The sequence below is a fragment of the Ovis canadensis genome, chromosome 23 (genome assembly GCF_042477335.2).
Source record: "Ovis canadensis isolate MfBH-ARS-UI-01 breed Bighorn chromosome 23, ARS-UI_OviCan_v2, whole genome shotgun sequence".
Lineage (NCBI taxonomy): Eukaryota > Metazoa > Chordata > Mammalia > Artiodactyla > Bovidae > Ovis > Ovis canadensis.
The window spans coordinates 70498534-70513946 of record NC_091267.1 but is presented as its reverse complement, the minus strand read 5'-3'; the positions used below and the strand labels follow the sequence as shown (position 1 = coordinate 70513946).

Sequence of the window (15413 nt, the reverse complement as noted above, 5' to 3'; positions counted from 1 at the left end):
CCCCTGGAGGAGGGCATGGCAACCCACTCCAGTATTCTTGCCTGGAGAATCCCATTGATAGAGGAGCCTGGCAGGCTACAGTCCACGGGGTTGCAAAGAGTGGGAAACGACTGAAGCGCCTAAGTAGAGCACCTCTTTAAAGGCCCTGTCTTCAAGTGCAGTTACATTAAGAGTTAGGGCTAATCTTTCAGTTTGGCGGAGGCAGTTCAGTCCATAATCCACGAGAAGGGTCTAGGCAGGAGAAAGGCATGACTCTGATGGATATGTGGAAGCTGATGGTGGCAAGTCCTATTAGATTCCACCTGCGGCATTTAAGGAGCAAGATTGTGGTGTCCTGCACTATGGTGGTGGCTGCGGGGATGAAGAGGAGGGAGGGGGTTGGAGGTGTGTGTTTGGGGAGAAATGTCTCAGGGCTGCCACACATAACTTACTTATCTGTATCCCTTGGTAGGAGACATAAGAGACGTGGGTTTTCGAACCCTGGGTCAGGAAGATCCCCTGGAGGAGGGCATGGCAACCCACTCCAGTGTTCTTGCCTGGAGAATCCCGTGGGCAAGAGCCTGGTGGGCTAGAGTCCTTAGGGCTGCAAAGGTCAAACATGACTGAGTGCCTGACACTTTCACTTTTGTCCCTCAGTAATCTGGGTGGCAGTTCAGTTCCCAGCGCCTAAGGTCGCAGTGTGTGCCTTGCAGATGCTCAGTGAAGGCTGAATAAATTCAGAGGTGTCTGTGATGGGCTGGAGTGGTGGGGAGAGACATAAAGTTTCCAAATCTGTATTTTACGTAGTGCCTACCTGACAAGGATTATGATTTAGACCTGGAAAGCTGCTTGATGTCACCAACGGCTTCAAGGAAATGATATCTAACTTATTTTTCTTCAGTAGTCTAAGACAACAGAGCTTAACTGTTCTTTGAGTGTCTGAATATCACACGCTCTTACACACACACACACACACATACACACACGCACGCACACACACACGCACGCACGCACACACGCACACACACAGCAGAGAGCTTCCTGCTCAGCTTAGAGCTCGCCGCCCAGCCTTCCAAGGTAGCCACACAGATCTGGCCTGGAGTGGATGTTGGGTGGTGAGTGGGTGGGTTGTGCAATGGCTTATTTTCTTTGGATCACATGGCTTGCGGTTATCAAGTCTATTCCTTTTTGTCTGTCTCCTTCAAACTCAAAGGACTGGACCCAATCTTAACACGGGAAATAAACACACAGGCACTTGGCAGTAACGATGACAAAATGGTCACTTACGAAGTGATTCTATAGAAGGCGCTTATGCCACTAACCTGGATACTTAAACATGCTTAGAATGGCAAATGTATGTTGTGTGTGTTTACTGTTAATAATATGGGCTTCCCATATTACTGGTTCAGTGGTTCAGATGGTAAAGAATCCACCTGCAAATGCAGGAGACCTGGCTTTGATCCCCGGGTCGGGAAGATCCTCTGGAGAAGGGAATAGCTGCCCACTCCAGTATTCTTGCCTGGAGAATTCCATGGACAGAGGAGCCTGGTGGGCCACAGTCCATGAGTCACAAAGAGTCTGACACCACTGAACAACTAGCACACTTTCACGTTCTTACTATTAATACAATGAGGAGGCTTTCTCTGTGGTGCTTTCCCACCTTTGCAGAGTGTGTGCCCTTGCAGTGGAGAGATGAGACCCTGATTCTGCCACTTACCAGCTGAGCCCCAGCCTCCTTATCTGAAAAATGGGTAGATAATATCTACCTCACGGGGTTGTCCTGCTTGATATAAACTAGACATCCAGTACATGGTCACCACTTTTATTTTTTTGTTCTGAAAGATTTCTGATGAAAGTCTGCCCTTAAGAGTCTGAGAATTTTTTAAGGTGTGTGTGTGTGTGTGTGTGTTAGGCCCGCAGTTGTGTCCAACTCTTTGTGACCCGATGACCTGTAGCCCACCAGGTTCCTCTGTCCATGGAATTCTCCAGGCAAGAATACTGGAGTGGGTAGCTATTCCCTTCTCAAGAGAGATTCCCGACCCAGGGATCCAACCCAGGTCTCCTGCGTTGTAGGCGGATTCTTTACCGTCTGAGCCACTAGGGAAGCCCTAAGGAGTGTATTAAATCTAAATACTAGCTAAACCATAAACCTGCAAGTAAGGCCAATTAAGCAAGTGTAACATTCCAAGAAACAGCCATTTACTAACACATAGAAAATTAGGAAGAGGGAAAGTGTTTCACTTGGCAGGTGAAGGGTTAACCCTGAATCTGCCTGCCCTTTAGTCTGTTCATGTTTTGCAGTAGTCTAGTATTTTCCTTGGCGTCCCTGCTGGCTCAGTGGTAAAGAACCTGCCGGAAAATGAAGGAGTTGTGGGTTCAGTCCCTACATCGGGAAGATCCCCTGGAGAAGGGAGTGGTAACCCACTCCAGTATTCTTGCCTGGAGAATACTGGAGGAGCCAGATGGGCTATCGAAGAAGAGTCAGACACAACGTAACAATAGCAATAATTATTGGATATCCATGTTGCTTCTGGGTTTTATTTTAAATAATGTTGGACAAAATCCCCACTTAAATATTTGAACATTTCTTAGTTGTACACTTATTATAAAAATCTAGATATTTAAGATGCTAGATTTGGTAGAAAGCCTGCAGCCAGCTAAATAGTTCCACTCAAGGCAACCAACCCTGATAAAAATATCTAACAAACTATAACACGAAAGTAGAATACAAAAGATGTCTCCTTGGAAAGCAATTGTTCTTGCTTCCAAATTTCAGTAGATATTTTACAAGTTGTCTAGTGTTGTAAAGGTTTGGTTTTCTCCTCTGTAGACTACAAATAACAATAATACCTTCACTATGCTGATGTGGAAAGTTTCAAGGAGCCGGTGTTTATAAAGCATTTCATTCAGAGTCCCTCATGCAGTTAACACTAAATAAATGTGAGCTGCCACTATCAATGATATCGAGTACATGTAGGTATGATGCTTATGTATCAGTAAATAATGCCAGAAAGTCTTAGTGTAAATATTTTCCTAATATAAATAGAACTGAGGTCGCACTTGGCACTTGTGTGGTGTCACTTTATGCGATGGTGTATACACAAACACAAATTCTAAATATAAGGAGTGGGTGGTGACAGTTAGGAAAATAGGCTAGAATGTGTTTTCAAGAAGCCATTAGGAAAATTTGAGAACTAAGCTGGTATTTAAAATACATCACACAGTAAAAGCTCAGAATATTAATGTTAATGGCAACCAGATATTGTAGGACAGTGGTTTTCAAACTTTGAAAGCAGGGCACACTTCCCAAGAGAAATTCAATTCCATTAAGACCCACAATGCAAATAAACGTGTAAATGTCAGCTTTGCAAAAGTGTTTAACCAAACAGTACTCCTTCTATGCCTGCTGTACTCTGATATTTTAAAATCTGTTTCATTTTATTTTAATGTTGGTTGTGAACCGATTAATCTTGCTGGGTAGAGACACACAATTTGAAATCTTAAAGCTTGTATACCCTTAAAAAAGTTGGCAGCTACATTATTGTGGTTGTAAATTCTTACCCAAGCATTTAATCAATAATGAATGGTTTTGTTCTTATTTGCATGATAAGTTGAACTTTGGGGGTCCTTCATCAGTCATATTTCCATGTGGATAAATAACGTTCTGTCAAAAGTGTCATAAGCAAATGCAGGAAGAATTCAACCAAAAACTAGGCACGGGTCCTGTTTCACTCTGGTTTCCCTTGCTTTTAAACCAGGTAGTTCCAGTTTGCCAGCAGAATGAGTACAGAAAGAGACTCAGAAACGACGTTTGACGAGGATTCTCAGCCTAATGATGAAGTGGTCCCCTACAGTGATGATGAAACAGAAGATGAGCTTGACGACCACGAACCGGCGGTGGAACCACAGCAGAATCGAGTTAACAAAGAAGCAGAGGAAACCCGGGAGCCGTTCAAAAAAGGTAACATGCTGGAATCAGGAGACCAGGCAGCTGTCTGTCTTCACGTGGGCAGAAGCAACAGGGGCAAAGGACGGATGCTCTGAGAGGCATCTTTCTTTTAGCTTCAGATGAAACTTGATGGGCTGGGACAGGTACACACTGTCCTCAGTGTGGTAGGGCTGGTGGACCATAGCTGTCAAGTTCTGCAGAGAAAACAGAAGGTTCTTGCTACATGTCTCTATTTTTAGAAAGGAGCTGAGTGGGGAAGAATTTGCTGGTTACCACACCCAGGAACCTTGGAGTCACCGTAACGTTTGTTCAGTCCTTTGTGAATATAAAATGGTTTGACTTTTTAGTAATGGGGAGAATGTGTAGGTCTCTGTCACGAGGGGCTGTGATGCAGCAAAGAGTGCTCCCTGCCCCGAATCAGGGCTGCTTCAAGGCCAGCTCTGGACCACGGATTGGCAGACATTTTCCGCCAGGGGACAGGTAGTAGCTATTTCAGGCTTTGTGACTCATAGGGTCTCTGTCGCAACTTACTCAGCACCGCTGATGTTTCTTGAAAATGGCCATAGACAGCCTGTCATTTGGGGTTATAGAACATAGCTGACTTATGGTTGCGCTTTTTTCTCCCGTGACTTTTCTATTTCATTTCCTACAAATACATGCAGTCTTCTAGCTCTTCCACTCCGGGAGGAAGCCGATCCTTTGGTCTTTATAGCCCAGATTTGCTCCATAGTCCAAGCTGAAAATGTTTTTCCTCCCTGGTCCTTTCAATTCCAGCGATGTAACTGGTTTCCCATTCACAGAAACCGCCAGGAAGTTGTTCCATTTCTGCCTCTCCTGCTGCACCTCGTTCCAGCCTCAGTCAGAGTAGCCTCTGGTTTTGTCTGGTCATTGCTGAGCCCCCTTCCAGGCCTGCCAGAAGCCTGCCTCCCTTATCTTTCCCTGCCCCCAGTCTCCCCTCCAGGATTCTGCTGCCTGTTAAGCTGATTTGTTTGTTTGTTTTCCAAAGAGATTTCACCTGTAGAAAAACAGATAAAGCAGGAAATCCCCCTGATGTAATGATTCCTCCTGCTCTGCTCAGATGGTGCCCGCCTTCTGCTCTTCTGTGCGGGGAGGTCCTGATGGGGAGGTGATGTCTGCGTGTGCCCACGAGCGCCACCTCCCACCACAGGCTCTGAGACCTAGGGAGGCTGTCTGCTGAACTACATCGTTTCCCCTCCTCAGCTTCCTGTATCAAACCCTGAGCAGGATCAGGTCTTCCTGTGGGTATCTGGCTGTAATTTTAAGCCATTGAGTATCAGCGCCTCCTGAGCAGGCACTGAAATCACTATAATTGGGCTTCGTTGAAATGGAATCACTGCCAGTCTGATGAGGAATGTGGCCTCTGTCATAACAGGTCCAGACTGGATAGTGTTCGAAGGGGGATAAGGCTGGAGTCGCCGGACGAGTTAGCAAGGGGAGTTCTAGTTGATTGCCCCAATAGTAAATAACATGTTTCTTCCTCATTCCTTCTTCCGCTGTACTTTTCAAGTTTTATATAACCATCATGGATTCAACCCTATGTAGGTATCTGATGAGCTGGCTGAGAATGGGCTTGGTGTGTGTAGGGGTGAACTTTGCTGTTGGGCTTGCTGCCATGTTATCAGATGTGTGGTCCAGGACAAGGAAACGGACAGGGTTGGGTGCCTGTGGAATTGTCCGAGGGGCACGTAGTGGGTGGAAACGCTCACCTCTGTTTTTTTCCAGCTCTGCCTTCACATTCTACTGCCCAGGGTTCTTTGCTGGTCATGCGGCTCCTAGGTCCTATTTCTCATAGACTGCTACCTTCAGAACACAGGCTTTGCAGGGGGCTCAAACTTGATCTTGGCTCTTCAGAGTCTTTTCCAAGGATAGGGAAATTTGGTGATTCTCAAAACCCCTTTCAAATGACTTTCAAAATACCATTATTATTATTATGACCTAGTGACCGAGAGACCGCTAGTTCTCGACCAGGGATGGGACCCAGGCCCCAGTGATGCCAAGTCCTAGCCACTGGATGGCCAGTGGAATTCCCCCAAGTATTATTATTCTGACCCCTCTGTATGCCCTTCCCAGACACACAGAGGACACTCAGCAAGTGCATGACCCCTTTCCTTTCATTCTTGCTTCTACCCTGCACCCCAGCAACCAGTCTCTGCATCCTCTCCTGCATCCCCCTTCTCTCCCTTCTTCCTCTGCGTCCTTCTTTCTCCCTCTTAATTCCCCCCCCCCTCCCCCATATCCCTACTTGGGCATTTTCCCAGTCATTCTGACTTCCTTTTTAACTGCCATCTGTCTTGACATTTTACATGAAGGGCAGTTTTCTTCAACGAGCTCTCACCCTGTGATGTACCCTCCAGCTGAGTGCCACCAGGGACCCGAGCCTCTTCCAGCAGAGCAGTGTCTAAGAGTGTGCCGGAACCACGTTCATTTTTCTTAACCATATTTTAGTGCAGAAATTTGGTTCTCTTTTTTTTAAAGATGCTTAGCCCCACTTTGGCAAGCAAGTGTGTTGAGAGACCCGTTGCAAGTACTATTCAGTGGAAGGACATTTCTTATCTGCTGCTAGAATCAAGATCAGATGTAAGCCTGCTGTCAGAATGTGCCTTGAGGGAAGAAAAACCCGCAGATTTTACTAATGTTCATGTACCCTTGGCTTCCTTTGTGCAGCTGTTGACAAAACTAAGGGGGAATGTTTCCATGTGATGGGATGGACATTCTTTTGTGAACACACAAGAATGGTATGTCCCAAGTATGTTCTGGGAGGCACTGTTTCTACCAGATATTTCTGGACACAGAGATTCTTTGGTCCCTGAGACTGGAAACCCAGAATTCTTTATCCTCTTGAAATTTAAGGTTATCCATTAGCATATAAAAATCCCGGAAAGCTTTGACTCTAAAGAAACCAGTTTAATTTTATTCAGTCACAGGTTCCTGAAATTCCTTGACTCCAGGTGGTTTGTTGGTTTGTTTGTGAATGTAGCTTACCTCCACCCTCCTGGTAGCCCCAGGTCAACTCCTCGAGTAGTTCTGTGTCAGTCAGGAACCAGCGTAGAGGTGAAAGTCTTTGGGAATAAACACTCTTTGGGAATAAACATGTGCTCTGCCTTAGCACACTGCCTTGCTTTTCTGAGCCTGGGGATGGGCCGAGAAAGCCGTCTCCTGCCTCCTCGGCCGCTTTGCTTGGTGAGTTAACCCTCCCCTCTTCTCGCACTGGCTGGCTTACAAACGCACGTAACCCTGTCCCTTTCCTGCGGCAAACTCTAACCTGGATCCTGCTTTCTGCCTCGGGCAGCTGTCCTGTCTCCTGATCTCCTGACCGAGCTTCTGGAAACCCATTTCCCTACCATCCCAGCCCCCTGTTTCCCTGGTCCTTCCCCTCTGGGGGCCGCCCCAGCTCCCTAAGGATGACGCTTTCAGCAAGATCACCAAGAACCCCAGTGCCCGGTCCAGTGGGCTTTTTGTCACCCATCCTCTTCCCATGTCCGTTTGCCCTGAAGCACTTGACCTTCTTGACAGCATCTCCTTCAGGAAATGGCCTCCCTGACAGGACGGCGCTTTTTGATCCTGACACGCCTATTCCTCCTCTCTCCTGGCCACTCTACATCCCACTTTAAGGTATTCCCCACCCCGGGTACACTTTCTTCTCTGTCTACAGGCCTGCCTGTGGCAAGCTCATTCACTTCCCTTATGCATCTCTGTTTGTGACTTGGAGAGGCGGTGAGCGTGCTGGTACACAGGGAGGATGCTGGGTGCGGGCTGTGAGGATTTCAGCCTTGGCTTCATCACTTTCTAGCTCTGTGACCTTGAGGGAAGGACTTCTTTGTCTGTGCCTCAATGTCTCCATCCGTAAAATGGACTTAACATGAGTACCAGCCTCATCAGGTGGTTGGTTGTGAGGATTAAATCAGAAACTAAGTGTGAAGGAATGAGGACATCGTCAGGCATGCCGTAAATGCTTAGTCCATACTGGCGGTTTTCACCCCCACCCGTCATCTCCTCTCATCTTTCCACCATTAGATCACCTCCTTGACCCTTCTGCTTCCCTTTGGGGTATTCAGATTTTCCTGGACCACCCCCAGGCTGAAGGCGCTGGGTCATTCTTTTTAACAGATCCTTCCATCTCCAAATCTAAGCACACTGAATGGATGGAGAGATGTTTGGGCCAAAGAACAGTTAATTTTTCAGCAATGAGTTTGCCCACATATGTAAAGAAAATTTTGGTGATTTAGTGTGTTCCCTACCTCTGCCACCTTAGAAACCCCTCCTGCTGGTACAACCTTCTCCAGCCTTCTCTGTTTTTGCAGACCTGTGGCCATTCTGCTGACCCCACCCCCAGGCTTTCCTGTGTACCTCACTGGCTTCTCAGATAACACTTTAGACTGAGTCTTGGGTAGTTCAGCTCACCTGCAGGAGGGCAAGACACAGTGTCTTCAAACAGAAGACAGAGAGCTGTATTGATGGAAAAGTCCCTCCGTCCACATCTAAAATGACAGGGATGAACGAAGCTAAATGTTGCAAAAAGAGTCTCGATCATGTAGTGACTTCATCTTTTAATGGATCCACGTGTGGTTCCTCTCCAGGAGCTGTGACGAAAGAGCCTGCTTTGGACGGGAGTCAGGGAGCGCTTCCTAGTGGAAAGGCATGCCCGAGCTGCCAAGAGAGAGATGAGGAGGAGTTAACTAGGGGTGGGGAGAGGAAGGAGGCTGCCCAGTGGGGGCCACGTCCAGACACCGTGGCAGGAGGTAGCGCGGCACACCTGTGGTACACGGAGGAGCTGGAATTCAGCCTGGGGCAGCAAGGACCTTATGAGGAGAGGACTGTTGCATCTCACGCCCTCTCCTTTTCAGCATGCATCACAGTGTGACTTGGAAACCACTGGTGTTATTTTACTCTCTGCTTGTGCAGTGCCCTCCTTCCAGCAAATCTGCAAGTGCTCCAGGGACCCAAGGTCCAGCCTGTCTTGTTTGTTCTGAGCTGGTGTCGGGGCAGCAGGCTTGGGGGGGCATTTGTGACTGACAGCAGGAGAGGCTTCAGAGAGGTATGAATAGGGAACCAGGTGAGGCCTCCCTTGGTCAAGGAAGGCTTCCTGGAGGTGAGGACACCTGTGCTGTGTCCTGAGTAAAGGCGAGTGGCAAGTTGACCCCCAGGGTCTCGGGAAGGGTGTGCCAGGGCGAGGCAGTGGGAAGGAGGGCTCCCAGGGGCTGAGAGTTCAGGAAGCCTCCAGCCATTTTGGAGCTTGATGATGGGTGGGGCGGTGGCCGTGCTGAAGAGTTTGGATGCTTTGCTGAGGGCGTTGGGAGCTGTGCCAGCAATTTAGGCTGAAAACGGCGGGCTCCTCCCGCTACTGCTGCTCTGCTGCTGTTTCCTCCTCTCAGTCCCGTCTCCATCCCTGCGGAAGACTGCCCGGCCCTGGGATCCGATTCCACCTGCTTCCCCTGTTGGCTCAGGCCTGTGTGACCAGGCCCTATCTTCCTCTCCGACCGAGACGGCTGCGTGCAGCTTACAGCCTTAGTCACATGTTTGATTTGGAATGAAATGCAACGTGTATTTGTGCGTGTATGTGGACTTATTCAAAGATACTTTCAAGATTTACTCATTGTTGAATGTAGGTGTGTTTCTTCCCCATGACTGCATAGATTTCCATCTTTTCCTGTCTTCTTTCTTGATTTATTCCCATTCACCATCCCATTGCCTTTAGGGATAATTTTTTTTATTGACTTTTTTTTTTTTTTGGCAGCACCACATGGCTTGCGGGATCTAATTTCCCCAACCAGGGATTGAACCCGGGTCCTTGGTGGCAAAAACTTTGAGTCCTAACCACTGAACTGCCAGGGAATGCCCTTGAATAATATTTTCAAAAAATTAAACATAATGGCATCCTGACCATAAGAAAATCGAGCGACTTACATATATTGATTTAAATCTATTTATTATTTAATTAACCTATTATAAACATATTTACTGTCATCCTATAAAGGGAAAGAATTGAATTACAAATGATTTTTCCCCAAAGAGAATAGGCTTGATGAAAGGGTTGCACTGTTGCACACCGGATTGATAAAAGGGTACAGAAGAGAATGAACTCCCCACCCTGCCTGTTCTGTCTCTGCTCTTGCCCGTTTCTCCTGTGTCCTCTGGAGACATAACAGACACCACTTTCTGCAAAGAATACTTACAAAATGTGAGACCTTACATACCCATAGATACATACACACATAGGCACACGTGTGCAAGTGTGTGTATCCCTCGTGTGCACTCATTCTGTGTGTTACACGCCTGCACGGTCAGGGTAATTTGACGATCTCCCCTGTCATGAGGTACATATAAAGCTACTTCATTCTTGTTTGTGGACCACACAGACTTTCATTGTGTGGATATTTAACCAGCTACTCATAGTGGTATTTAGGCTGTTTCTAATCTCCCTGATAAACAGGGCTGCATTGAATAGCCCTGAGATATGTTATTTCTTTATCCAAGAGTGTACACACACTCAGGGAGCATGTCTGTGTTGAAGTTTGATAGATGTGGCCAACTTGTTCTCTGCAGAGACCACCTAAGAGGGCCTGTTTATTTTGCCTTTGTGGGATAAAAATGGGTACCTCACTGAAGAATTGTCCTTGTTTTTTGATGAACTTGGGTATCTTTTCATATTTTTAAGAGCCATTGAATTTCTCTTTGTATGAATGATCTATTTGTCCTTCACCCATTTCCCTCTTGGGTTGCTTTTTGTTTGTTTTCTGATGCTAAACTTGTGATCATTTAACTCTGCTGGTTTGCTGTAGTTCGTACCAACCAATACAGCTTTTTGGTTGCAGAGTTGTCCATAATCAAGAGTTCAGAATGAGGGGTCAGGTAAAACTGACTTTCTCTGCCAGATGGTGATGGTCAAAGGACTTGGTGACCACAACACCCAACACATGTAGCCATACTTATCTGTGTTACATACATGTTTTCCAGGTAATCTTGAGCCGGTGGCTGTTGGTAAATGCATTGATGGTTTTATTAGGCACAACCCTTCTGAGTTAATTTCCTTCTTGCTTTTAACCAAAGGGTCATCAGGTGAAGGTGAATTATTTTTGTTAGTTAATATCTTACTTCTCTTTTCTTGGTCAATATTTCCATTCTAGAAAATGGTACAAGATTTCTACTTTTTCTATAAATTAGCCTTGGGGTCCAAGTGTCCAGTAAGGGTCTCTGTTTTAACTGGGTACTTAGTAAATGTTTGATCCAAAACGTAAATATTTCCAAGTGCTATTTTGCTACCTTTCTTAAAGGCATGCGCTTAACACAACACTTCTCAAACCATATTAATAGATGTTCTGTGAAATTTTTTAAAAATGTGCCCCTGGTCACATTAATTTTGAAAAGATTGAATTAAATAAAACTAAGTTCTTTACTATAGGGCTTCTCAGAGACTGTAATACAGCAGTGGGTCCATTGAATGTCCCAGAGGAGGCTGTTGGATGCTGTGTTTCACAAATGTATTTGGCCACAGAAACGGTTTTCACTTTCCTTATGGTCTCTCACTGAGCTACTCCTCAAGCAATTAGCGTGAAACTCAGAAAAGTATCAGGAGAAGGAATCGGTTACTTTGCTGACTGAAATTAGGCCAAATTTGTCTGAATTGGGCCAAATGAGGAACCCTGTTAGAAATAGTTATTTTGATTACTTGACAGCAATCCGATTTCTGAAATTAACTACAGATGCTGCTGTAGTTAAGTCCAGGGTGCAGCAGACGAAGACACCAGTTGCTTTCTCCAAGCTCTCCAAGGTCTTATTCACAGTGTAAAATGAAGAGACCAAGGTCATTTCTGATAGACATCCACTGCCCTACTTGAGGTCAGATACCACCTTCAGTCTGAAGCATCCCAATCAAACCAGGCTGGAGGTGAGGGGGTCATGTGGAGACAGAGGAACCGTTGGCTGGAGGACTTAATTATGAAGCAAATTTAAGGAGCCACAAGGAGGGCGAAGAATCCAGCGCATGAACAGGGTGGCTTATTCTTTCCTCTTGAGCATTTCTGACTTTGGTTTTTATCCCTTCTCATTGGTCATTTCTCCCTTTTTAAGGAATCTTAATAATTTTTCTTTTCAACCTTCCTGAATTCTCAAACAGCAGTTCTCAGAGGTGTTCTAGACACTGGTGACCAGGGCTATGTCACGAGTCATCTGAGAGCCACATGAAACCGTTAACCATTTGCAGATTTTACCATAAAATAGAAAGAGGAGGGCATGGCACCCGACTCCAGTCTTCTTGCCTGGAGAATCCCATGGACAGAGGAGTGTGGCGGGCTACAGTCCATGGGGTCGCAAAGAGTCGGACACGACTGAGCGACAGCACGCACACACACTTTTTGTAAACCAAGTAAATGAGTTTGAAGAAATAATTTAACTTAATTTAGCTGTGACCTTGTGGGGCTCTGGGGTTTTTGTTCAGGCCATGTTTAAATGAGGATTTCTCTTTTGGAATCAAACGTTCTATGAATAGTGGTCAATTTATAACATGGTCATTGGCTTGCTGAGGGTGCCCTAACAAATTACCACGAACTGGGCGACTTGAATGCAGAAGCGTGTTATGTCACAGTCCTGGAGGCTAGAAGTCTGAGATCGGTGTGTGGTGGTGCGTTGATTCCTCCTGAGGGCTGTGAGGGAGGGTCTGTTCCAGGCCTCACTCCTTGGCTGGACTGTCTCCCCTCCGTGGGCATCTCTGAGTCTTGGCTTGACTGTCTCCCCTCCGTGGGCATCTCTGAGTCCTGGCTTCCTTCTGTTCTAAGGACAGCGGTCATGTTGGGTTAGGGTCCTCTCCAATGACCCCACTTTAACTTGCATCTGAGTGAATCTTATTTCCAAATAAGGTCATACTCTGAGGTACAGGATGGGGTTAGAGCTTTAATGTGTGAGTCTAGGAAAGACATAATTCAGCCCATAGCAACAGGCTAATTTTCTCTTTCTTTTTTGAAGACTGTACATGGCAAGTCAAAGCCAATGACCGACGCTTCCATGAACAACCTCAGTTTATGAACACAGTATTCTTTTGCATTAAGGAGAGCAAGTATGCGGTAAGTTGATTTTAATTCGTTAGCTTTATTAAAAGCCAGTTTTTGTTTTTGATTTTCCCGATAGCCATGATGCCTACTTGCTTTGTGTGACACCTGCCTTCCAGGTAACCCCTGGCCTGGGGCCATTGACCGTCATTGTTAGCTCTCTAGAATGTCATTTTTTTAAATTGAAGTGCAGTTGATTTACAATGTTGTATCAATGTCTGCTGTACAGCAAAGTGATTCAGTTTATATATATATATGTATGTATATTTCTTTAAAAAATTCTTTTCCATTCTGGTTTATCCCAGGACATTGAATAAGACTTCCCTGTTGATCCATCCTGTATATACTAGCTTTCATCTGCTAGCTCCACACTCCCAGTCCACTCTCCCTGGCAGTCACAGATCTGTTCTCTATGTCTGTGAGTCTGCTTCTGTTTCCCAGATAAATCCACTTGTGTCTTATTTTAGATTTCCTAAAGTGTCCTTTTTTCTCATTGCATTAAGATGAACTACCTTAAGGGGTATGGGGCAGTGTGAAACAAAACAAAGTTGATTGAAATTTTCCCTCTGAATATACAAAGCTCTTTTTAAAAAATTTTATCAAAGAGCATACAGTAATGTCACAGATGCCTCGCTTTTTGACAGTAATAAGAATTTGAAAGGAATCTTGGTAACTTATCTCTCCATCCTTGGCCTGTGATGGATTCAGAGACTTTGAAGATATTTTTGCCCCCAAAATGCTTATTACCATTGAAATATAAAGAACATGAGCTGAGTCTGGGCTGACATGTTGTCTGTTAGATTCCTGGGACTGCTCACAGAATACCAGCAACTGGGTGGTGTAAAACAGCAGAAATTTATTCTCTTACAATTTGAAAAGGCCCGAAGTCTAAAATCAAGGTGTCAGGGGACTGATTGCTTCTGGGGGATCCGAGGGAGAGGCTGCTGCAGATGTCTCCTTGGTCTCTGGCTAACAGATCTTGGTGATCCTTAGCGACACACCACTCCAGTCTCTGTCTCCCTGTATGTTTCTCTGCCTGTGTCCAGTTTTCCTCTACAAAGGCCAGCAGGCCTAATCATTGCATTAGGCCTTAATCCACCTTAATCCAAGGTGACCTCACTGTAACTTGATCACCTCAGCAAAAAACATATTTCTAATATTTGGTTGGCCAAAAAGTTTGTTCGGATTTTTCTGTCCCATCTGATGGGAAAACCCAAACAAACTTTTTGGCTAACCCAGTAAGATGACCATCGCAGATCACAGGGTCAGAACTTGAGTGTATCTTTGGGGGGCACACAGTTCAACCCACACCTGTGTCTTTGACCCTTATACACCCTCCATTGCTCTCATAAGAATGTTCCTTTTCCACCCATGTTGACACATCTCATTTTCTCATCTTTGCCCTATTTTCTAAGAGGCTCTAAGGATCAAGAAACCCAACAGCAGAATCTGTTTGGTCACAGTGAGAGTTGCCAAAGAGACCTTTGAGGTGAAATCTCTGTGTCTTGTGACTCTCTTGACGTAAGCCTCCAAGGTGTCATTTCGAGGCCCAGTTAGAAGTAAAAACTTAAAGAAAATCTCAGTATCTTTCAAACAAATTATAGCCTTGCATGCCTGTAGGCCACAGGGCTGATTTTTGTGTCTGGGCTTCCCTGGTGGCTCAGTTGGTAAGGAATCTGCCTGCAACGCAGAAGACCCTGGTTCAATTCCTGGGTCAGGGAAGATCCCCTGGAGAAGGGATAGGCTACCCGCTCCAGTATTCATGGGCTTCCCTCGTGGCTCAGCTGGTAAAGAATCTGCCTGCAATGCAGAAGACCCCGGTTCAATTCCTGGGTCAGGGAAGATCCCCTGGAGAAGGGACAGGCTACCCACTCCAGTATTCATGGGCTTCCCTGGTGGCTCAGCTGGTAAGGAATCTGCCTGCAATACGGGAGACCTGGGTTCGATCCCTGGGTTGGGAAGATCCCCTGGAGGAGAGTGTGGCAACCCACTCCAGTATTCTGGCCTGGAGAATTCCATGGACTATACAGTCCATGGGGTCACAAAGAGTCAGATACAACTGAGTGACTTTCACTTCATACATTGTGTATTGTGGTAAGCATGGGACCGTTTAGAATGATTTTCTCATTTTTCCCGACAGAATAATGCAATTAAAACATACAAATACAATGCGTTGACCTTTCTACCAATGAATTTGTTTGAGCAGTTTAAGAGAGCAGCCAATTTCTATTTCCTGGTCCTTCTCATCTTACAGGTAATAATACCCTTTCATATCTTAAATCTGTTTTGAGTTATGATGACTCAGTAACATTCAGGTTGTTAGTGTTTAAATTGTACATAAAATACAAACAATCGTGAAAGTTTTCTATATGGTCATCTGGGTTCTGGATGTAAGAGAGTGTGACTAATACCCAGAATCAGTT

The 15413-nt window shown here is 45.6% G+C and overlaps 1 protein-coding gene across 1 annotated transcript in view; it reads left to right on the top strand.

The window, feature by feature from the left end:
* The window catches only part of ATP8B1 (ATPase phospholipid transporting 8B1), a 112009-nt gene that overhangs the window by 53227 nt on the left and 43369 nt on the right, over positions 1-15413 (top strand). Inside the window, exons 2-4 of the mRNA XM_069568987.1 lie at positions 3738-3940; positions 12908-13005; positions 15131-15244. Of these exons, the coding sequence (XP_069425088.1) occupies positions 3760-3940; positions 12908-13005; positions 15131-15244 (393 nt within the window). The 5' untranslated portion in view covers positions 3738-3759. The remainder of the gene's footprint in view (positions 1-3737; positions 3941-12907; positions 13006-15130; positions 15245-15413) is intronic.